This window comes from Thunnus albacares, chromosome 14 (genome assembly GCF_914725855.1).
Source record: "Thunnus albacares chromosome 14, fThuAlb1.1, whole genome shotgun sequence".
NCBI classification, from domain to species: Eukaryota; Metazoa; Chordata; class Actinopteri; order Scombriformes; family Scombridae; genus Thunnus; species Thunnus albacares.
Window position 1 is genome coordinate 1,743,355 of NC_058119.1, and position 25,408 is coordinate 1,768,762.

At 39.2% G+C, this 25,408-nt stretch overlaps 1 protein-coding gene across 5 annotated transcripts in view; it reads right to left on the minus strand.

Annotated features, from left to right (window-relative positions):
* The window catches only part of col13a1 (collagen, type XIII, alpha 1), a 143,169-nt gene that overhangs the window by 69,161 nt on the left and 48,600 nt on the right, over positions 1–25,408 (minus strand). For all 5 annotated transcript variants that reach the window (XM_044372929.1, XM_044372930.1, XM_044372927.1 and 2 more), the window contains exons 3-4: positions 7,062–7,069; positions 2,165–2,191 (exon numbers count right to left, since the gene is read on the minus strand). In XM_044372929.1, coding sequence (XP_044228864.1) covers positions 2,165–2,191; positions 7,062–7,069 — 35 coding nt within the window. The remainder of the gene's footprint in view (positions 1–2,164; positions 2,192–7,061; positions 7,070–25,408) is intronic.

The window sequence follows — 25,408 nt, forward strand, 5'->3', positions numbered from 1 at the left end:
GGCCACCTGTTGTCATGATAGGAACCATGTGGGTTTGACACATTTAGACTGCTGGGTCAGCAGAAAGAAAAGATGAGTGTTAGACAAAAGAGTTCATGTCAAATATAGGAGCAGATTTTGTTCAGAGAGATTAAATAAGCATTACTTTCAGGCTGTAGAATTTATAACACAACAACCAAGAGGCCATGGCATGACCCAGCTAGGAGCTCATGAACTGACAGTGTTAAGGTCTTGAAGCTATAAGCACTGCTTATACTGATATCTCTGAGGTTTCTGAACTGAGAAGTGACCACAGAAATAATAAAAATAGAAATAGTTTGTTTGACTTATTTTATTATAGAGCAAATTTATCTGAACACATTAAAACTCTAATGAGTCTTGGATGGATGGCAATGTGCAGTTCAATGCAACGCTGTCTCCTTTAGAAATACATTCATATACACTGTGCCCAGATTTCATTCTTATATTAAGAAGAATTGCCTGCAAAATGTTTACTTTCATTCTATTTTCTTTCCCTACAATATGTGCTCATGAAATTTAATTTCTGTGTTCAGGTTACTCAAAGCACTTGGTTAAGAAAAAGAATGTGGTGTTGGATAAATGTGGGAAAAAAATGAGTGCTGATTTGAAGCACTGAGGCCTTCTGTCCCTAACCTTAACCAAATCAACTTAACCTAAAACATGCGCATGCATAACTGGAACCCATGTGTCTAGTTACAACGTCCTGTGCGTCAAGGTGAGACACTGTAGGCCTACCTTTTGCGGTACAGCAGCCACATGGTTACGAATGGCAATTACATGACAATGGGGGATTCATCTTCCTTCATTTCATCAGACTATCTTAAATCAGTTGCTTTAAAGATAATTCTGGGGAAACACTTTGTTGGGGAAAGCCAACAATAGCTTATACTAGGCTTTCTACAAGCTACTCAGAAAAAGTAGTTTACTGCATTAAAGTTATTTCACATGAAGAGACATTGACACAGACACTGTTAAGTAATATAACAGTAATATAATAGACAAATGGACTACTTTTGGGGCATGGTAAGCTATGCATATTAGATAGTGACAGTAGAGAGATGAGGGGAAAGAGTGATAGGGAATGACACGCAAAAGTTCCCTGCCAGAGTCATATTAAGGACATTGTAGTTCAAGGTTGGTGCCTTAAAAGCCAGACCACCAGGGCGCTGTGATACACTCATTGTTCTGTGGTGCAATTTATTAGCCTGCACTGCAAGACAAATGAGGTGGTTAAAGACTCCATTATGATATACTTCCATACACTTCACTGCTTTTTTCTTCAAAAGAAAATAAATTATAGTGATGTGGTGTTTGGTAATACTATGCTGCTACTTGGTGGAAAAACTATTTGCTGTTGGAAATGCTACATGATTTTGAAAATAACTAAATTAAATGAATACTACATAGAGCATTTGGATAGCTAGTAGTGTAGTACAGTTTGTTACATGTAGCATCTCTGCTCCCCAACAATTTTAAAGACATCGTAATTTGGCAGTTTGTCCAAGAGTGAACGTAACGGGACCACAAGCAGGAAATAGTGCATGTCTCCTGGTGAGGTACTTACTTCTTGCTCTAATTTATAATTCCATTAAAATGTGTATCTGTGACATGGTAAAACACAGTGTAACAGTAACACAAGTCGAGAAGAGTTAAAGTCAGTGACTCAGTAATGTCACTTATACAGCAATATGTATAATATAATAATATGAGTCTGCTAACAGTAGCTAACATTAGCCATGAAAAGCTAATGGTTGTACCAGATCAAGTAAGGCTGTAGCAGCGAAACCCCTGAGTGCACTGAAGTAAATAAATGTGTGTTGTATTTCTTATGAATTCAACTTTTCATTTGTAAGAGAAAGATTGTATTATTTCTTCTTTCAAAAGTTGCATAGCCCTGCTTCCAGGCAGCAATTATTTTCCCGTGAAAACATTTGGCAAAACTGAATCAATTGTTTATAAATGTATTTTGCAGGAGACACAGTTGTGATCTGGCCATCATGTCATAACAGCAGGTATCTAATTTCACTGTACATGTGCAACTACTCAGTAGAGGGCAGACAGAGAGATCAATACTGCAGTGATGACTATCTACACATGCAGATATACAGAGACACACAAAGACACAAGTTAAAAAGACAGTTACCGGAAAGCCTGCTCTTCCAGGAGGACCCTGAGAAAGGGGTGAGAGAAGGATGGTACAAAAAGGATAGAGTAAATTTTACAGATAAAGTACACATCATGAAAGAAAGCTGCATTGAGCCAGGCCAGAATAAGATGAATAGGAGATAATTGATCTTACTATTTCTTACAAAAATGTTTTATTTTGGCCTTTTCAGCTCAGTGACAGCTCACAGAAAGAACATTATTGATGCAGTAACATGCCTCTTTAAATTCTGGTCAACAGGCATTCAATCAATCATATTTTAAGACAACACAAGGGGTTTTCTCAACATATTAACAACAGAGTTTCGTCATTTCACCACAAAGACTCATGCAAAGATTGTTTTTTGGAGAGCATGCTCTACTTTGCTGGAATTCCTCATGTCTCCTCATGCATAATAAACCTAAATAAAACTCCTAACTGGCCTCACCCTTCTTGAATACCTTTCTAATGCGGACATGACAACATGTCAGCATAGTGGCTTCCATCAAAAACAATTCACTATTCGCTAGAATACAATGGCTTTCAGTGATGTCCAGTTCCAAACACAAGAATGAGCACATTGTCAAAAGTCAAGTGTGTTTTGTTTTCATTGAGCAAGCGGAACAGCAGCTCTTAAGAAAAGGATGGAGGGCTAATTGGTTGGAAGTCAAAACAGGAACTCTTGACAGTTTCCAAAAAGCTGCTGAGGCACTGACAGTCCGCTGAGGAGAATGATAACTGCCTGCTCTTGAATGCTGGCATGTCATCAATATTCCTCATTGAGGAGTCCAGTGAGAGAGCCGCACTTCCCAGAGAGAGAGTCTGTATGTGTTTGTATGTGCGTGTGTGTGTGTGTGTGCATGTGTGGATGACTTCTGGCTGACTGCGACCGAGGGGAAGTCATTCTTCTTACATCAATAATTCTGGATGGAAGGAACGTCAAACATTTATGAACTTTTTCTTATTGGCTTTGATATTATATTCTAACTATAATTGTCTATTAAATGCTGTTGTGTTGTGAATTAATTTTGAGTAGCAGCTTGATGCTCTGTTGGAACAAATGTTACCAAGTAATTTAAAGGAATACTCCAGTGAAAATCGATTTTTTGAGTATCACAATGTGGCTCTGAAAAGTCTGCATCTTGTGGAGCACTGCAGCTGTAATCTGATGATCATCTTCCAAATCAAACTTCTTCAGCAGAATAATTCACTTCTCCACAGTTGATCAGATGTTCAGTATGTTCCGAACAAGCTTCACTTCACCAATAAATAGCTAAATACACTACTTTCTGTGGCGCTTCAGAGGTGTGCCGAGAAGAAGCGCCTCACATAAAAAGGGCCAATTAACCCGCGATGGGGCTATATGGCAAAAATAAAGTGTTGAACCCCTTGTCCTTCTTCTTCTCTGTGCTCTGTATATATACAGTGCCCCATCATCTTCAAACACCCATTAAGTACACCCTGCAGACTACATATTACATGTTACATTTTGACTGGAGACTTAAAAAAACAGCTGGTACCTGTTCAAAGTTTGCGGTATGTTAGTTAATTTTCAGCAATTCAATCAAATACAATTTTATTCAGATATATGCATCACATACACAGGATATCAACCACAAAACGTGTTTTTAAAACTAGAAGGCCCTACTACAAGATGACCTCAGGATAAGATTGTGATGCAGATGCATCTTAAGGCCCTTAGCATTTCAACTAGCGTTGTTATTTATTACAGCACAACACAGAATTGGAAAAAATGCGTAATTAATTAAATTACAAAAAAAACAACTGACACACACTGAACCCTTTAGTCATGTCGTGTTTGGAAGATGCTTGGTAGTCATATTAAACTGCAGTAGTTTGAGAAGTTTCTAAGGATGTTTTTCTATATGATTTGACATATTTTTTGCGGTGACAGTGAAGGAAACTTTTTAGCGCCATCTTTCAAGCCTACATGTAGTGAATATTTTATAGTCAAAAGATTTTCAATGGAGTATTCGTGTAATACTGTTCTTGAGCTTATTCTGATTGTGTTGTAATTAACTTGTTGAGACTTTGTAATGTTTTGGTCTGATCTGTGTTTCATAAAATCAATTATACTATGCCGTAATGTCACCTTTTTGTTGCATTTGGTATCATAATGTTGTGGAAAGTGTAGAGAAAGAAAAGCTGTGTCCCAATTCTGTAGGCAACCACATACTAACACAGTATGTACTATATACTGTACAAATAATCATAGTATATTGTTTTTTACATATTTATATGTTTTTTTGCAATTAGTATATAAGAAATCAATGTACTTTATGGTTCTGTAACAGGAAATGACTGACACATGTTAATCAAACTGCAACTTGGCAATGTCACTGTCAATTAAACTTCATAAAGAGAAAGCAATGACAGAGCTAGAAAGGTTAACACCTCCACTTTTCTAGATAATCAGTCACTGTTTGATACAAATATATGTGTATGTGTTTATTTTTACTTGCATTGGCTCATAGGTGATCCCCTTAAAATCCAATATTAAACCCCGGATGGGAGCCAAGTAGGGAGAAAGCTGAAAACGAAGTACAGCTGCCACTGTGTTGGTTACCATTGATTTATGAAGCAAAACCACAATTTTACATCTTGTGGGTCTTTTTGCAGGGTCTTAATTTCATACTCTACTCTCACCCATGTGATAGCAATTTACTTGTACATCAGTCTTGAGGATTCTAGGTCAGTGTGGCTCATGCTTGGCTATCCAGATGAGCACTATTTCCACTAACACAAGCTGGCAGTCAGAGGGCAGTGCATGAAGGTGCATGGCCAGGTGCTGAGTGTGAACATACTGCACGTAGGTGCCTGCCTGTTCACTACTGGGTCTCCAGGGGCCGTCTGTTTGGGCAGAGGTCACCCACTGCCGGAAGGAACCCTTCACTTGAATTACACAGTAACCTTACAACATGTGGCTCCCATTTGGCAAAGTGCTGCTGAATGAATGGGAAGGCAGGGAGGGGGAGGGAGGAGAGGGGTATATTTGGCCATCGTACGTGGGATGTATGGTCCACTGGGTACACCACTGCTCAATAATAAGTGAGCTGGGATGTATAGGAGAAAGGTTGGATTTACTGTTGCTCCATTCTTATTGGTGTTATTTTACCCAGAAGCTGACTTTGGTGTTACCCCAGAACTGAACTTGAACACCAAAAAAAACACTAGATATTAATTTTCAGTGAATATGAGGACCTCCTTTTGTGAAACTAGGTGCACAGTATACATTATAATTGTTTCAAATGGATGTTGTAAATTATGTTTCTGTGTTTTGAGCTTCTGACTGACAGCCTCTGAAGGGACCCATGCTGGTATCCTATTCAGCTTCATCAGAGTCAGAGGGTGTTTCCTATCATCTCTGATTATGTTAAAATGTGATACATGCACAAGCCCAAAGCAAAGTCCAAAGGCCAACAGGGCCAAGCCCCTTATTATAACAGTCATGATCTATTACTGTATATGAACAACAGCACAGTAGTTTCAAAAAATGATGTCATGTCACTTTACAGTTGTAGTAGGATTTTAAGGAGATAAAGGTCTGGGAAAATGTGTTGGCCATGTGATGTACTAGCAAATTAAAATGGAATTGCCAACATCAGTGGATTTGTTTGTGTATGCTAAATAAATTCACACAGAAATTTTGTATAGAGTTCTTCTTCAGAAAACTTTGACACAGGAATCTGTGCCATAAACCAACTGCAAACCATTTATTTTGACAGAGCTGACTTTGAGGGAACAGTGTCATATATTGTAACTGAGTTGCACCAAACAATTTTGTACAACCATGTTCTGTCTGGCTCCACAAAGAGATTTGGCATGGTTTGTAGTTGTGAAGTTATCTGAGTTAACTTAGTGACCCAGAGATCCAAGTAATCACACCAGGATGTCACCTTCCACCTTCCACCTAATTTGCCAGGACATGTGGATGGATTTTGCTGTGCCACTTCCTGGTGTGGCACCAACCTACCAAGAGTATCTTGTGTCTTTATCCCCCCCCCCCCCTAAAAACCTAAACCAATGAGCCTTACCCAAGGCATGGGTGTTTTGCATGTTTAAGCAAGACATAAGAGACTTGTAGGAACTGACTATGTCTCAATGCTCAGATCCTGTGAGTGTAAGAGAGTGGAAAATCCGCCTCGCTGTCTGACCTCATGTACCTTAAAACCTCCTCTGTAGGAACTATCTCTCAAATTTTCCACAGAGGTATATTTGGCAGAGGTGATCTTAAAACTGACACGGCTGCACAAAAGTCAAACTCATAGTGGCCAGATGTTTGGAGCAGTGTTACTAAACTGTGCGCCTTCAAGGCTCAGGAATGAGGAGGTTTTCCTTCCAACCAAAGGCTTGATTTCACCTGTTTACATGCATTCAACCAGAGATGTGGAAATCCATTATCTATATCTGCTTATTCTGTGCAGGTATGCACAGTGCTGAAGCCTATCCCAGTGTACACCTTGGACAGGTTGCCAGTTTATCACAGATATAGACAGAAAACCAATCACAGTAACATTCACACTTACAGGCAATTAAGAGTCAATTTAGGAGGAAATTCAACACCCCAGCTGGCTAGCCAATTCAAACCCAGCACCTTCTTGCTGTAAGGTGACAGTGTGAACCACCACTTATTGAACACTACCAGATACCTCAAATGTTAATTCAAACAGTGACTTCTGAAAACTGGAAACACTTGTGCAAATCAGAAATGTGTGGATAATTTAAAGCATAGTTCAGAACCATGAAATGTATCTAGAAAAGGCAAAACACTGGCACCAAATATTGTAAGTTTGAGTGGACCTATTTCACACCAAAATGCAAAAATAACCAGTTACTTTACCCCATGCAGGTTACACAAGGTGTCTTGTCTACTTACTGGAGGTCCTGTAAAACAAAGACAGAGAGAGAGAGAAAACATTTAGATTCATGGTTAATGACAACATACATTACACACAGTCATTTATTTCCAGTACACACTTGTTCAAACAGTCAGTCAAGTATCTCAGCCTTCTTATTTGTGACTGCCTCATAGAGTGTTGAATTCTGTAAACAGGGCTAAATTAATCTACTTAGGGGCATAAATGAGCTGTGGGTTCCTGTTCCGCCCCTAACAGCCATGGGCCTTTTTCCCAGTTGGTATTCTAGACATGATTGTGAAGAAACCTAGATGTGAAATAGAAATAGTCTCTGCAGCCCTATGTATTTTTTTTCAAGAGGAAAGCAGAAATATACACTTCAACTTCAAAATGTACAGTTCAAAGCTAGGTTATGACCCACTGATGTGTACAATCTCTGTCTTGAAACAACAAGACACAAGAAATGATTCCACAAACACAGCAGGCTGTTTTCAAAGACATGTGATGTTCAATCATCGAAGAATAAACCACAGTATCAATTTCAGGGATCTTGATCAGTGTGCATCTGAAAAGCTCCATGTGTGGTCCCTGGGGAGTGCCACACTGAGCCCTGAAACTTAAAAACATTTCACTTCCCTGGCAGCATTGGAAATAGTCTGCCTACCAATCAATCCTGGAATTGATGGAAGGAAAGAGAAAGATGCCAGATGATACATCATCATCTGTAGCCTGAGCCGGGGACGAACAGGGGAGCAGGATTATTCCTTGAAGAATTTCCACCACGCCCAGTCCAGATTAATGCACGACACTTGGTCCAAGCAGCAAGACCTTTTTTCATTCAGGCAGTCCAACTCCCAGTAAGAACCAGGGTTAAAGTGATAAATCAATTGGCCTGTGTCTGCTGCTCATATTGGCCTTTTATAAAGATAATATAAATCAGATATAATAAATCATTGTCAGTCACTGCATATGGATGTAATGATTAGATATTCTTTTTGGAATCCATCAGTACTACAGTGTTATCTTCATGGATTTGATTCTAATAATATACATGAATGCATGTTTTATCATTCTTGTCATGATCTTTTTCTATAGAAAGTTTTAGTCTCCCATTGTGGCCTAAATCAGTGCTTTGTACCTTTTTGAGTAGTGATCCCTAAAATTAATAAATACATGAATGTCTCCTTATGACCCTTCAACAGTGGTTGCGTCTTAAGCCTTGTTTACACATATGTTTTTGGATTTTTGCAGGTATGTTTGCACTGAGCACATAATTTACATATTCAAAACAAAAGCAAGCAAACAAACAATCAAACAAACAAACAAACAAACAAAAATAACAGAAATATTTTCTTTAATCATTCCTTTAATTTACTGTGACCCCTTAGATTTATCTGAGGAACATCAACTGTAGGTTAGGAACCACTGATCTAAATGCTGTTTGAGAAGCTTTTTTTCATCAATCAGAATCAAAGATAAAGGGAAATAGAGAACATTTGTAGTTGTCTGCATGAACATTGTAGTTTTGTCCCAAAACTGGTAATGGTGTCACTGTCCATGGAACCCCTCAAACACATAAATCCCTTATTTAAGAGAAACTCAAATGTCATGTGAATTTAAAAACTCTATCCTGTTTGGCAGTTAAGATTGTAACAGGCTTCAAAACTCTCATAGCCGTGACTCACTCTCAGCCCCATAAAATAGACCTTTCAGAAAACTCCAATATGCTTCCCTTGACCTTTTCATGAGTACAATCAGAGAGCCGCAAGTCATCCGACAAAATCAATTACTGCTGAATCCAGACAGGGGTCACTAAACATGTCGTTACGTCAATCACAGCAAGGTGGGGAAAATCACTAATGACAAATCTCTTATATGAAATGTCAAATTGAATCCCCTGCTTTATCTTTGAGGCAGGTTTAGTCCGTCTGCACCTCAGACAGGTCCATCCCAGCCTGGAAGCATGCTGTCAACTCAATTTGTTCACTTTGCACTCTCATAAAATGAAAAACAGTTGGAACAAAGAAAAGAGACACTTTAGGGGACGAAGAAGGGATTTTATAGACAACTTGAATAAATAACTGCTTGGTAAAAATGAAAATCAAGTAGTTGCGTGGAGTTTTAGTATAACCCCAAGGGTAACATTGCCCAAAGTCAAAAGATGTGTCATAAATTCAATTTCTTTAAACAGAGGAAAGGATACAGGCTCAGGCTAGAGGGAGTGCAAAACATTTGTTCACTCTTCCAGCCCCAAAGACAGGTTTGCATGAGCCAAAATGTCCAGGAGTAACACACAATACAGTCAATGTGACAATTTTTACCCTTTGGACTTGGACATTATTCTCTCTTTTCCTGTTATTTTTGTGCTAAGCTTCTTGTAGTAATTTGAAAAGTCATTTTCTTCAGCTTGTGCTGACTGGGCAAGTACTTTTTCATTACAAAGGCCTGGGGGCAAACAAATGTCAAAGCAAAAGTGCAACTTGGAAACTACAGGTGGTATTTAATTGTATTTTTGCAATACAGTACAGATCATCCTTTGCTGATACAGAATCCCAGACTAATATATTCTGTTCACTATAAATGTGAAATATAAATCCAAAATATCACTGACTGTCAGCAATGTTCAATTCAATTATCCTGTAATGTATTGTCTTTAATGCCAGGTGGTGAAGCCAAAGATCATTTTCCACAACATGGACAATAAAGTTCCTAATTTGCTAACTAACTAACTTTATTATGAAACGGTAGGAAGTGACAAGTTGCTATGTCTATTTATTTCAATAAAGAGCTTGGTGGTAGCTTTGTTGCCCAGCCTGGCAACAGTTGCAAGCACTCTGCTGTGGCCAACTTCAACAAGCACAGATTTTTCCCTTTTCTATCACTGCTGCTGAGAGTCGATTATGGGATGTAGGGTTGGGCATTGAGAACCAGTTCCAAATTAGAACCAGTTCCAAAATTTCGATTCCAAAGGAATCATTAAAAAATTTTCATTTTGATTCTGCTTATTGGTTCCTAACAAGATATAACCCTTTATTATTGCAAAGAAAGGCTACATATCTGCAAGGACATGGCAATCTGCCAGGACCTGTCTATGTCACCCATCAACACAACAGTATGTCTATTTGTTTCACTACGAGCACGCATGCATGGCTGACATCACATCAGTAGTGGAAGATGGATCAAAAGTGTGGCTTCACTTTAGAAAAGAAAACGATATCAAGGCAAAGTGCAATGGATGTGTGAAATTAATTAGCTGTAAGTCAGGTTGCACATCAATTCTGACCAAACATTTAACGTTAAGGCAGCACAGCATTGATCAGAAAGACTGTAACATTACAGTGTGTGATGTCTTGCTGTCTCCAAGCTCATGTGTGTCATTGGCCAGTAGAACCAGGGACACCCAGCCGCTACACACCGTGTATGCATGTAAGTTACTGTATTCCTGTTGTCATTAACCTGTCGCTTTTCTTTTCGATTTTTTCTTGTTGTTAAGCAACATAAAGGAACTCCTCATCTGCATTCAGTCCGGTTGGAGTAACAGATTATTGTGTTTAAAGGCTGATCAGAAAACACTGTACAGCGGCTTGTCGTAATCACAGGCTGAATTTTACAACTCTGGAAAGTTATCATGCTGCAACCCTGTTTACTAGTGCGCAAATGTGAAATGCGTCTGTGTGAATTGGCCTTAACAGTGACAGTACACTATGTCATGGAGAGAAAGATGAGACAGAAAGTATTCAAAACAAAAGCAGAATGTTCGGTTAAAAACACTTTGAATTTACTTATTTTAAGGAAACAATATTAGTCAAAGTGAACGCTTAAAAGAATAAAGATATTTTTGATATTTAAACATTCCAAATTGCATACCCAAGCACAGTTCAGTATTACAATGTCAATCAACTGGCTTCTTTAGTCTTTATTGAATCAATGTCTCACAAAGAATGCTCTCAGCCCACATTTTGCTTGGCTCTGCCTTAAACAGTTGTCAGAAAGGCATGTTTGCTGATCGCAGTGATTGACATATGTGTCCTTTCAAACTGAAAGACTTTCAAACAGACTTGTATTACTAAAACACACTTCACGTTAGCAAATGCTAACCTACGCTAAACCTAACCAGGTACACTTTATAAGCACCCAAGTGTTATAATTTGTGAGGTTTCTGCTTTGAGATGGAATTCTGGTCATGAAGTCTCAGTTACAGCAGGGCGTCTGTTTCACTCATTCCTGTAGTTGTGATCCATTCCCTAAAGGGTAAGCTTAAACCTTCTCTGCATGCAAGACTGGTGAAAGCAAACATGGAAGCAAGATTCCTTTTGCATTCTGGGCCTGCCATCACATCCTGTTGGCTGGAGCCACTCACTCAGGGGACATACTGTAGAGCACCTTGGTCCAAAGGCACTTTCGGAGGCCTGGGGGAAGAGGGTTCAAATATAGCGCATGAAGTGGCGCCTGACAAGGGGCTGCTGAAGCAACAGCTTTACGTGCAACAAGCACTGGGCACAACATGAAACGAACTTTACGCTCATAAACACACACACACACACTGAAAGGGAAGTTGCTTGACTGCACTGATATCATGTATGCCAAGCCTTCTCCTCTGCTGGGCTTAATGCTGTCTAACTATTGCTAACACCTGTTGTTTCTGCTTATGTAAGGGCACTGGTTTGACATGGCCGGAAATGGAGATCTAATATTGCATGCCAACATGCAAAATCATGGGCGTTCCCCCTTTCCTGCTCCTGTTAGAGTCAGTCATTTATTCAACACTGGCTCTTGCATGTATTTAAAGCAATTACGCAATCAAATGTCTGGGACACTTTGCTGTAATACAAAATAATATCAGTAAACAAAGAGTATGCCCATAACCCTAAGTGCCCGAGTGTTCTTCTAGAATACTGCAACATCATGGCTTTCACTTCTGCATCTGCAATAACTCTAAACATTACAAACAATCCTAGTCATTTCTCCTTTATTCTCAGATTACTTGACCTTTTGTGTTACAAAGAGTAAAGTAGCGTGGTGGGCAGGTGGGCAGCCATCTTGAGACTATCTCTCTCCCAGGATCTGGATCCAGGAATAACCCATGGAATTTCAGTTCTGAAAATATCCAGATCCAAAAACCCACCACAGCCTCCCCATCCTCCCCTGCTCTCTCAGATTCCCTGCCTCTCTGGTTGCTCTTGTAAACACACAGCAGTGGTCGGTGCAAATGTGTTGGCTGTCACACTTCTGTTTGGTGAGTGCTACAGACAGATTCGAGGAAATATGTCAGACTGCACTGGAAGATGATTGAAACATAGGACATGAGACAGCAGATGTAGCCAGAAACATATCAAAGCCAGTTTTAGTTCTGGAAGATAAACGTGAAGGCCTGGTGAGCATGTTATGTTCCCAAGGAGGGAGTCCTTAAAGTCTTCTGTAAGGAGTGTTGATGTTGAGTGTTGAGTGTTAATATCTGACAAGTGTTTTATTTGAAGCATACTGACGCCCTTATGATATAGGCTGCTAGTTTCTGTAATCTCACAAATAAAAGAGTTCTTGCATATAGAATCCCTTCCACAAACAATGACCAAATGAAGAAAAGTTCTGTTTCTGTGTTTAAAGTTTTAGAGCTAGTAACCATGTGCAACGCATGGATGGTCACATCTGATTGGACAAACAGAGAAAAGGTTTGCTGCTGCATAGCTTTGTGAAGAACCATAGAGGACTCTCCATGTTATATAAAGCCGGAGCTTTAGTTATAAGTTTTCAGTTATGCTGAACTGCAATACTGCTTTAATTTGGATTTAGTGAGATTTTTCTTTCTTAATCTGACAGCTTGGAGCAATAAATTGCCTGATGAATTGTACAGGTGGTGTGAGGTGTGTTTGAGATCTTAGTCCACCTTGTGCAAAAACTCAATGTTAAAGGTTTCATTTAGAGATATGGTGACAGGAAAGTAAAAAGACTGTATGCATTGTCAGCAGAGCATGTCCAATCACCTTCACAGCCAAGCATTAATCACTGGGCTCTGAGGCCCAAACTGTTCAATTTTTCAGAGGAAAAGAATACGATGCAATGTAAATTCACTTTCACACTTCAAGGATTTTCAGCTGCAGTTGTGCAAACAGTTGAGGGGATTTACTAAAGGGTGTGTATCTATCAAAGGATAAAACAGAGTGAACTTTTGCACTTCTCTCTGTCATAGGGAGGGAAAACGCCTCCACCTCTTATTGAAACCTGGAAAAATCATTTTTCAAATTTCACCATTTGTTGCAAATATCCCCCGTCACACATAAAGGCCTTCACTTTCCAAATGAAAAATGCACATACACAGTCTTTTGAGGAGCACAAGTGAGGTTTGTTGATGAAAAGATGAAATGGGATGGACCTCTCCGTGCTCTTCTGCTGTCTCTGCATCCACAGGAGAATTAATAAACACTAACAGCAGTGATATTGAGTTTAGAGCTTTCCAAAAGAAAAAAAAATCACATCTAGACAAACTAACATGTCATCAAACACCCTTTTCCCCTGTTCCAGCCTGCCCAGAGAAAAGAGAGGCCCAGTAAAAAGATGAAATACCCTGAGAAGCAGACAGAGTCAGGACAAAGGCTCTCATTCTTTATCCTCATCCTATGTATATTAACTATATACAAGACAGCTCAGCCATTCCCATAAAGCCACTATAACTTTGTTGCCTTGTAAAATATGAAGTCATAGTTCTAAAGCTGCTTGTGATTTTTTTGGCTCCATGCTAACTTGATGTCAGGCTATGAGAAAATGTCAAATGTGAAGAGGAAGTTAACACGCTAATATGAAAAGATGCTTTCTAATAATGCTGAAAAGCCACTTGGAAACTGTAGGGGTGATATTGCTTTGGCTGTTGGACAGAGGGTGAATATTCTTTGGACATAGGACTAGAGAACAAACCTACACATCCAGTTAAATTTCCAACATGTCATTTATTTTGAAGAGGGAGGTTCAAGGCCAAAAGGTTTCATACAAGGAAGAATTTTTCCTCTACAGCCTCTTTGGGATGTGACACCTTTTGAGCCTGGGTTGTGTAGCAAATATGCTTTAGGGGTGGAAAGGGGAAGGACTTGCCACTTGTGCTGATGAAATATCCATGTGCAGACTGTAAAAGTACCATTCATTTATTGCCATTGAAACCTCTGCAGGATATCTAATGCATCAAATCAATGAACCATATTCACATGGTGGCCATTTTTCTCTGACGTCACGCTCAGGGTGGGAAGCTATTAAGTAAAGCCTATGTGAGAATGGCGAGATGGTCGCTTGAACTTCATTTTTTATTTGTAAAATTGAAGTGATAAGTGTTACACGGACCCACAGTTGTAGTTTGACATCTTTTTGGGACCATGGTTGTAGTTTTCTCACTGTGTGAAAGTTAATCAGCTGCTGTATCCTTTTTTCAATCCTATTTGGATAGCAAACTTGAAGTTTGCAATTAACTTTAACGTCAATGTTAGTAGTACTAAAGCTGTCAGATGAGAATCAATCCACTGGCTTGTGAAAACATTAAAAAGTAACTAACATTATATGGTTTCATGATCAATCTGCATCAATGATAGAGTAATATGACAGCGGAGCAGCTTGTTGTGTGCAGAACTCCATTCAAAAATGTTGAGATTTAATATTGCTGTCCTTTTCTGAAAGTGGGCTGCTCACATAAAACATGATAAAACCTGACAATTTGATTGACAGACGGAGTCTTCATATCGGTGTGAATGTGACAGTTTAACAACCAAAGCAGTGGGACTAAAATCAGAGTCTTTATGAAGTTTTTAAGAGCTGTTGAGTGAATCGGGCTAATTAACGTTAGCTGCTTTATTTCCAGCCTGTCTGCGATGATGCATCAGCTGGTTTTGTTCAATTTCTTAGAAAGGATCCCTGATTAACTTTCACACAGCTTTGTAGATACAGATTTAATTGTCAGAGAAAAATGGCCACCATGTGAATATGGTCCATTAGATGCCAAATAACCTGCCCTGAATTATACAAACAGCATCTCATTTCATTAAATCCTCCGTGGCTGTTTAATGTCATGCCATGCTTGTCAATGAATGTAGCTGTTCTGCTCTCAATGCCAAATCCTTTTGTAGGGACACTGGAATATTTTCCAATAAGACTCAGACCAAAAAAAAATTACGCTGCTAAGCCTGGGATTAAATAATTACACAGCAGTTTTTACAGCAGATCACCACAAAGACGACATTGTATCTTTGCCAGAAAAGCCACTATTAACCTGATGCAATGATTATTCTCTGAAATTGCTCTCAGGAGGAAAAGGCATGTATTAAAAAACTTCTACAGCTCCACTCCCATCTGGACAGAGGACAAGCTCCCTAATGCAATCCATGGCAATGAGTGGAACTGAAGTAGAGGTGCATAAATCATACCTTTGTTTACCCTTTCACTAGTCTTTCTTCAAGTTAAATCACATGCTTAAAGCTGCATTAATGGACCACTTGGGGGCAGCAGAACAAGCAGAAAACACATCTGACATATTATCACCCTATAAAGTTGTTACAGTGAATGAATTGGCAAACAGTTGCATATTTACACATCCAGCAGACATGGAGCAACATTCATTAATGTGAGTCACGTCTCTGGCCCCTTGATGAATACATTTTTATTAGTTTTTAGAATGGGAACATAGCCAAGGTACATCACTTTCTTTAGCAGTTTATTTTCCCACAGAATTTTTTCTTAACAACATTAAACACTCATGTTTGTCTCCAAAGGACTTCTACTGTGGCATTAACACATTATTGTTTATTGGCCAACAGCAAAAGGCCAATCCCAAAAGCTAAAGTTTGGTAGGTTTTAAAACAGTACTGTAACATTAGTGACAAAGACAATATTCCCAACATGCTAATCTTTAAGTTAAGTCACTTTTAATATTAGCATGGAGTTGAATCAAACTTTTTGTCTTTGTCATGTTGCTAATGTTAAAATGCCAACATCAACATCTTTATAAATGACTGATGATAAGGTTATATTTGCCCAGTAGTACTCAAACATTTCACTTTCTATGAGGCTTTCTTACAGAGCTACTTTTATTTCACTTAGTTGCTAGGTGTTCAACTTTCTTCACCAGCTAGTCACTAACTTTGTCTAATATTCATTAGTGCAGCTTTAAACAAAAGCAATAATTGAATTGTGGCTAAGTCCAATTTACTAATGAGTTCCAATGAGTTGAGTCAGTTCCAGAGTCTGTTTGAATCTGCTCTGTTGGTGAACAGTAGTGAAGTTCTCTGAGCAATGTGCCATATACACAAGAGCAGGCTCTGTGGAGTACCCTGCTGAGTGATGAAAGACATACTATATACAACATAAACCTATGTCCTCTACGTCGTATTTCACTGTATTAGTTCCATGTTCCCATGCAACAAACACTTCACTGAGAGCTTGGGAAGCTAATAAAGCCCAGGGTCTATCATTAAGAAATTAGGCTAAACATCAGCACCCCAGGGTACAAGGTTACATTTCCCTGACTCGCTAATTCACCTAACCACTAGAAATGCACAGTCAGGGCCTTTTTGCAATAGGCCAGAGCTTTTAATGAGCCTGTAGGCCCAGCTCCTCTTTCATTGACTTAATGGTGGGGTTGCATTCAGGCGCACTGAGGGTTTATTCAGGTTTTGCTTTTGTACATGGTGAACTGTTGTTAAACCTTAGGGCAGGAATTAGCAGGACACAAAAAATCTGTGGAAGGAGAAGGAATGAGTTTGACTTTCCACTTAGAGAGGTCAGTGACAGAGGTTAGCTGATTTCCAGCAAAAGCTCACCTTCAGGAAGAAAATAAAAGCACTCAATAGATAATTCTGAACAAATAAACAAAAAGAGGAAGAAGTGCCAAAGAAAATGAGACAGACTAAAATAGAGAGTGATAATGTGAGAGAAAACTTGTTGAAATCCACACAGTGGCAAAAAGAAGATGTGAAGGATTTTACCAACAGAGCCACCGGAAAAAGCTTCTTCTCAACGCCTTTGGCTAGGATGCATCCACCTCCCACACTGTAACCTAAGAGGGGCCCCTGCGCTGTTAAATAACCTTCAAAAATCCAAGGTCCTCTGTCATGAAAACCAATATGTCATCCAGTGCGAAACTTCCTTTGTTCGATGTCACCAGCTGAAGGAAAGTATGGGAAGTCAGAGAGAGGCAGGAGAGGTGTGTGTGGAAACAAAGAGAGAGCAGTTGCAATTCATTTGCTCCGGGGTTTTTAAAATCATCAAGATTGATTCAAACGTATCCTGTGGGTTTTGGAGCCGTTCCCCAGAAGCTGTGGGCGGGGCGGGTGGATTTCTGAGGTGGGATTTGAAGTGAAAGCTTGATGGGTGGAGAGGCTTGAACAGACGAAGGCTGTGCCAAAGGAAGATCTACTAAAGGGGATGGGGATTTGATTCAGATGCTGTAGCATGCAAGTCATCGCAAAGCACAGCCAGAAAATTGTAAGCAGACTGAAGATAGTTAGGAAAATGACGCCAAGTGACTGTCTTAATTTCCTATCGTCTGCTATGATTAATATGTTTGGATTATTTGTAATGCCTCCTTCTCTAAATGGATAATCCAGCTTTCACCTTGAAAAATAGACACAAATTTGCTTGCTTTCTGAGAGAAGCAAAGATTGGTACCAAGCTAAAGCTAAAATAGCTCCAGCTGTCATTAAAGAACAAGTTTGTACAAGTGCTTCTTGCATGAGGCCCAGAGTGTGAGTGAGCTGTAGAGGTGTGGTTAGGTGTAATTTTGGACACTGGATGGAGCCAGGCTGGCTGTTTCTCCCTGCTTCCAGTCTTATGCTAAGCTAGGCTAAACACATTCTGACTCCAGCTCTGTACTTAACATGCTGACATAAGATTGATATCCATCTTTTCATCTCACTTTTGGCTATAAATGTATTTCCCAAAATCTCCTTTAACAAATGCATTTTCCTGCAGACCAAACACATCAGGGACACTCATTCACAAATCCTCACAGGCTTCCTGCAGTGTCAGATTCACAATTCACTACTTTTCCTAAACTTTAATTTCTTGATTTATAGATTTGACAGTTTTTTAGCATGATTGATGCTGAATATTATCTTATCCCTACTGACTCATATTACATTCACAAATGTTGGAAATGTGAAAAGACAGTGATCCAACAATAGCCTGTTTTTCCTTACTTTTCCAAACTTTTTGTCTAATTTCCAAACTTATTAAACACAAGCCAAGTGTTCCTAAAAAATCCACACTTGCAATGCGCAGGAACCTTGCCCTTGAAACTTATCTATAAAAGAGTCCGTGGTAATATTTTCATCATCCATTGAATTCAGTTTCTAATAATAGGCCAAGCACGTGGCAGTTCTAATGGGAGCATCCAGGCGCCACTCGCTTCCTGTCAGCCACACTTAAACAACAGACTGTGGGCGTCATGGGGGGGAAACCCCACCTCTGCCTGACCCTTGAGCACATTACTTAACCAGACAAATGGCATCTCAGCAAAGATTAAAACAACAATTTCATCAAGGTAAACCCAGAGTGTTTTCTGTATGGGTTAAGACAACACTATGTGCATTGTACAGGTTACACACAGTTGCCCTTCCTCCACCTTTTGATGCTGAATGTGCGTATGTGCATGTCCTTCATTAAGACAGTCCTCTGAGGCTTATAGTGTTGTTTTCAGAAGAAGATAAATGAATTATCAGTGAAGTCTTACAAAAACAGCACAAAATCAAAATAATCAAGAGGAGGTGAAGCCAGTAAGTTACATCAACAAGTGTTAAAGAGATATCAGATTTCAGCCTGTATTCATGATGAGACATTAAAGGATAATTCTGGTTTATTGCAACTTCAGTCTTACAGTACTAGTTTTGGCCATCATTCCTACAGAACGATCATGACCATGAACTGCAACATCCCAAGTTTGTCATTCCCCATCTCTCTCTCCCCTCATTTCCTGTCATTTCTCTCCTGAGGGCTATCAAGTAGAGACATAAAATGGCCAAAAAATAATATTTTAAAAAAGTGCAGGTGCATTTATCAGTTCATATGGTAAACTTATTTACCTTGGGTGTTCATGGCTTTTACAGCTTCTATTTGTTTTGCATACAGGGAATCTAAAACACATTCCCAATGGCATTAGCCTAGCTTTTTTAATACTAAGCAGTACAAGAGGTCTTCTGCCAATAATTTAAAAGGTAGGTTCACAATTTTTCAAGTGTGTCTTAAAACAACAGTCAGGTGTCCATATGAACAGTGAAAGAGGTTTTCCTCGCTGTAATCCTTCTTCCTGTTCATACTGACTATTAAAAGATCCCCCTCAAATGCACTTTCAATGGAAGTGATGGGGGCCAAAATCCGTAGTGTGTCCATACAGTCATTTTGTGCCAAAAAGCATTTAAAGGTTGAAATTATAAGAAATTCTTTCTTTGTGTTTCCTTGGACAGTGTTTCCTGGTTATAATAATCATAATACCTTTATTTATAAAGCACTTATCAAAACAATGTTCCAAAGCAATAAAAGAATAAAAGTGCTAAACAAACATAAAAAGCAAGCCTGACAATAAATAAAAATGGCAAAACCCATAAAGCAGAATAAAACACAAATCAAGTAAAATCAGGGAAGGCAGTGCGATAAGAGTATGTTTGGAGCTTAGATTTGAAAGAAGCCACTGACTCAGCCTGCTTTATTTCCTTGGGTAGGGTGTTCCAGAGCCTTGGGGCTTATTTCAAAAGCTCTGTCCCCCTTAGTCTTCAACCGAGAGTCTGAAACAGACTCTTTGAGGATCTCAAAGTGCAAGCACAGTCGTACAGGGATAAAAGGTGTGAGATATGATGAGGAGTCAGACCATTTAGTGCCTTGTACGTAATTAAAAGAACCTTGAAATCAATTCTAAAACGTACTGGAAGCCAGTGTAAAGAGGCTAAAACCAGGGTGATATGTTCAGACTTGTTTACTCTGGTTAAAAGCCTGGCAGCTGAGTTCTGTACTGTCTGTAGCCAGTCCACAGTTATTGGATGATTATGACCAGTATGATTATGGTAAGAAAAACCTGTTTCAATGTTCATTTGGGCTCCTGACTGTTGTTTTAAGATAAACTTGAAAAACTGTGAATCCATCCCTTAAAGCTGAGATTAACAACACACTTTGATTGATTGCTCTTCTTGACAAAGGGATGTAAAACCAGCAAAATAATGAAAAGGTTAAAATACTTTCAATTAAAGAACATCAATATGCTACAATCTACTCAAAAAGAATTTAGCTTACGTAGACACCACCTAGCCTTTTTCAAAATGGCAACTGTATTGTAGTATCATTAGTTCTAGACAATTTCAACACCTGCACCATGAATACTCGTCTGGGTGATTGTCTGTGTACTTTGGTTAAATGATCATTTCTTTAGGTTTGGACACATTTAAATGTAATAGAAATTTATTGCATTGCACAAATTCTTTGCTGTATGGGTCCATGTGGTTGATTGTACTGACTGCGATTTCAGCAATCACTCTGGTGACACCAGTGTTATCAGAACTGATAGAATTAATGAACAAAACTATAAAAATACATGTCAGAAATGAGAAACGGGGGGTTCATGTAATACTGATGTTTCCTCTCATTTCATACAGACTTATGAGTCTGACAAGGGAACAGGTTTGTGTTTAATGAGCTTTCATAATGGATTTTAACACACATTTAGAGCAACTATGAGCTGCAAGAATTTTTATGAGCTAACATTTTTCAATTTGTGAGTCCATTTCTCAATTTATTCAGTGAGGGGCCACTAACATACATCATAATTTTTCAAGAAATGTAATCACAACATAGATTTTACATGGCTATTAGTTGCTTTCCTGACACCCTGCTATCTTAAAACAACCAAAACACACTAGATAACTGTTCTCGGGTTTCCTGTGTGTATACTGTACTGTCAACTTATGGTGGTGAGTGAGGCAAATGCTTTTAGTCCAGCTTTGTCACATTGCTAATGTGAAATATCACAGACGTCAGATCTCCCCAAGGACAAGCAGGGCTGGAACCTCAGTTCCCCGTGTGACTTCATAAGTCAGTCTTCTGCCAAGTTTAAGAATGAGGTGCTGTGAAGATTTTAAGAGGCGATTCATTCTTTAATTGAGTTACCAGGCAGGAGAAATGGTAGCCGGCACACTATGCTATGCAAGCTATTAAAACAGAAGCTCAGACAGAGAGAGAGGGAGAGAGATTGCTGAAATAAATGGAAGGAAAGTCAATGCTTTTTCCATGTGTGCTGTAGGAGTTTGGCATTTGGCCAGCTTCACACTCCACACTAGTCCTAGCGTTAAAACGGGGGCTCTCACCCTAATAGCTCTTGCCTGTTGGGCTAATAACAAAAACAGAACCACCAGCATAAACATCACAAGTCTTATGGGTTAAAGGGGACTAAAGGGGTCTGGCTCTAATCAAAGAGGGTTGAAAACAAACTGGAAAGACGGAAGTGAAAGAAAACCTGAGAAAATTTCACTATAAGACTAAAAAATATTTGCAATGTCTAGATGGTATCATGCAATCCTTTGACATGTGAGTGGAAAAGATTAGATTTGGGTCTAAATTCATAAACTGAAAGGAAACCTGAGACCCCAGCACCTCTCCAAGCCTTCCCCATGCAGTTTAGGAATATCTGGCCACCAATGTACTCCGAAGTCCTTGAAGTGTTTCTGTGGCTCCACGAGGCCGAAAGATGAGCTCGAGATTCAAGCTAAGCACCCCTCATGCAGTCTGGTGGTGAGACCACAGCAAAGCTTGGATTTCAGCTTCTCTGAAATAACACCCAGGCAGCCCACCCCCCATCACCCAATACCTACCCTTCCTTCTCACCCCTTACACTGAGCAGGGCTCTGAGTTTCTGAAGGCCACTGTGGTTGCCCATATACAGTATCTGGAGTGAAACCAGAAGAATATAGTTTGCATTCTTTGTTTTTTAGAGTGCTGCATTCCTGGTAGGATGGAAAGGGCTCTGAAAAAGCATTTAGACTGGGAGATATTTAAAAGCACTCGGATAAAACACTTGGGGGATTTAGGATTGGAAGGCCAAATCCAATCTGATACACCAAGATTGAAGATTAGATGTGTAATGATTAAATAAAACATATCAAGAGTCAGAGATATGGCTAGCTACATCAGTACACCACAGATCCAAAATAAATGCTGTCTCAAATTTATTTTGAGATATGGCTGCTATGGCTTATCAAAAACTAATCCCAGTGCATCACTGCCGATGCTAACTGTTGTGGAGTAGAAGAGGACATCATTTTCTGAGGCATTTCTGATTCAGTACTTAGAAAACAAGATGAAATATTGATTTTCCTTTGTAAAATGTAGTTACTCAAACCAACACATGTTGTCTCCCACAGATAGAATCTGATCAAATGCAATAAAAGACATTTTTGATATCCAGGCATATGTTGCAGAGGAACAGCCTCCATCATCATATCCAAGTATCTTGTTTGTCATTAGCAGAACACTTGAATGTCAATAGGCCAGGCTCAGAATGAGAGCTGTCATTAGAGACATTAGTCAGCTGGACTGCCCCATCCAAAGCAAATTAATCAAGCACACATGGAGACATGATGGGTGTAAACAGTCACTTCAAAATAGCACACAGGAACTTTGTATTTGTGTTAAGATGAAGAGTGAAACCCACATTTATAGTGGATTTAATGGCACTACAAAAACTAAATGGTCAAAAAGTGTTTTGGGGGAAAAATGCTCAACTAATTCACACAGTTAGACAGAGTCTGATGTGTGGTCCTCAGGAGCCAGGAGGTTGGTAAGGATTGTTCGACAGTTACACTTAACAGGAATGTGACACGAGAGAACCAGGTTTAGCCTGGTCTTTAGGTCCTCTGAAGGACATGTCAAATGACAAGTGCTTTACATATTCTGAGATACTGCAACTCAAGCATTTCCATTTGATGTCCCTCTATACCTCTTTTCTTCTACATTTCAGCGGGAAATATTTGACATTTTACATTCATTTGACAGTCTGTTAATAGTCATTTTGCAGATCAATGTTAATATGAGGAATCAATGAATCAATTTAAATATGAGGCATTGTACATTTCACTGATTATAGTTCTTACTTTTTAGGGAACATTCTGAGAGCAGGATTTTTAATATCTTTTGTGGTATTGCTAATTGTACTTTAGCAAACTTTCTGAACACATCTTCCACCACTTCCAGCACCTGAACTGGGACCAAGGCTTGATTACCAACTTTGTTTAGAAATATGAAAATACGTACTACTATAGCACAGTATCTACTATCATATATTATACTATCATATAGGTCTTTACCACCCCATCTTGAGGCCGTTTATTATTTCAGCTGATTTTGTGCCTACAAGGAGCACATTCCTTAATTCATTTGTGTTTAATGTAATTACCACACAGCAAACCTAGGGCCAGGAATAATGCACAGAGTGGGGGAAGAACGGGGGGTGAATAGGGGCCCAGCAGCTCAGTTTTGCCCTGGGGCCCCCAAGCAGGTTAAACCGGCCAAGTCTAAGACACATTGTCTCCAATTGTAACATATTTTCTGAGATTCTCTCTATTTAAATAGTATTTTCAAACCTCCAATAAACCTCAATGAGAGAGCTAGATATGAGAATTATGGTTTCTTTATTATGGAGATGTGTCACATGACCCCTCTGTTTTTTCTGTTTATGTGCATGGACAGTGCTAGCGCTGAAACAAGTCACTTAGTTGATTGATCTGTTAATCTGCAACATTTTTATTTTATTTTATTTTTTCTGCACAAGTCGTTTAGCAAAAATGCTAAACATTTACAGGCTCCAACATCTCAAATGTGAAGATTTGCTGTAAATTGAGTATCTTGGACAAAACAAGCAATGTCCATAGCCTGTGGGAACTTGTGATGGGCATTTTTTCAGTATTTTCTGACATTTTATACAAAAATTGATCAACTGATACATTGAAAAAATGATTAATAGATTGAAGAATGATGAAAATAATTGTTAGTTATAGCCCTATAAGCGCAATACAGTAATCACTGCTGACATGTACAATATGTCTTAAGTGTGTTATAATCATACACATATACTGTGATGCTACCAGTACTAACATTTCTGTGTGTAGCATGCATGAGAGAAGATGATAAAGTGAAATTAAGGCAGCCAGGAAACCACAAAACTGAAATTACATTCAAACACACTGATCATTAATTAGGCCTGTATGTCATCACCATAATGTGCTTGTAGACTGCACACAATTTCCTTGTTGTTATTTAGCATGACAGAACTGTATGACCAGCAGGGACACAGTAAATGAGGATGTGAGCCACACAGGAGAGCATTGTAATTCCTGTGGCAGACCTTCAGGTCAGTGCTCAGCGGATTGTCTCGCTCTCCTTCCCAAACAGCCTATCAAAATAAACAGTAATGGCTGATGAGGGATGGCACGTCCACTGCAAAGACAAACAAAATGAAAAGCTCAATCACACGATGGGATCAGGTTTCGTATGGAGCAGCCCTAAATGAGGAAAACAGGCCTGGCCGCAAAAACGGCAGTTTACCTCCAGCTTGGCAGAGTTATGACTGACAAGACATTCTCGCATTCCTTCATCTCACCACCAGCGACCCCTTGTGCACTCCCACTTATTCTACCCCTCTACTGTCTGGAAGTTTGAAAGATAATATAATCTCATGTGGACCACTTATATTAGGCTTGTAAAGTAGAATGTTAATATGGGACAACCCATGCTACACATTTTCGGATACTATGTTATGTGTAGGTCAAGTGGAAATTTGGATCTGACAGTTTTGCTACAGGAAAGGTCAGGGGATGACCAAAATCACCAGGAACCATCCTCTAGAGACTGTGAAAGTTCACAACAAATCTCACGCCAATAGTAATCAACCTTTGTTGCCCTGGAACATCCTGAGAATGCTGCTGCAAGTGGAGTAAAAACAGGATAAAGGCCAGTTAATATGATTAAAAAAGAAAATTAAAAGAATGGACAGTGGAAATGTTTTTTTTAAAAAGGATGGGAAATGAAATTTCATTTTTCTGTCCCCCTTAATATCTTTTCGATTGAAGTTTTTCATGTAATCTCTCTTCTCAGTCTCTCTTTGTCCCTTTCTACCGTTCTCCTTCTGTCACATAAACATCAGCTCTGTGGACATCTGTTTCCAGATGTTTTCTGCCCATCTACATAGACAGGTCTACCATGTGATCTATATCAGACTTCCTACACATCTGCCCATCAGATCTACAGTCACACACACACACATACAGATGCTGGTTAAAACTGCGGCTGGGAATTGAGTTTAGGGTTTTCCTTTGAAAATGTTTTAGTCTATGGAAGAAATTATGTTTTTTTATTATTTACT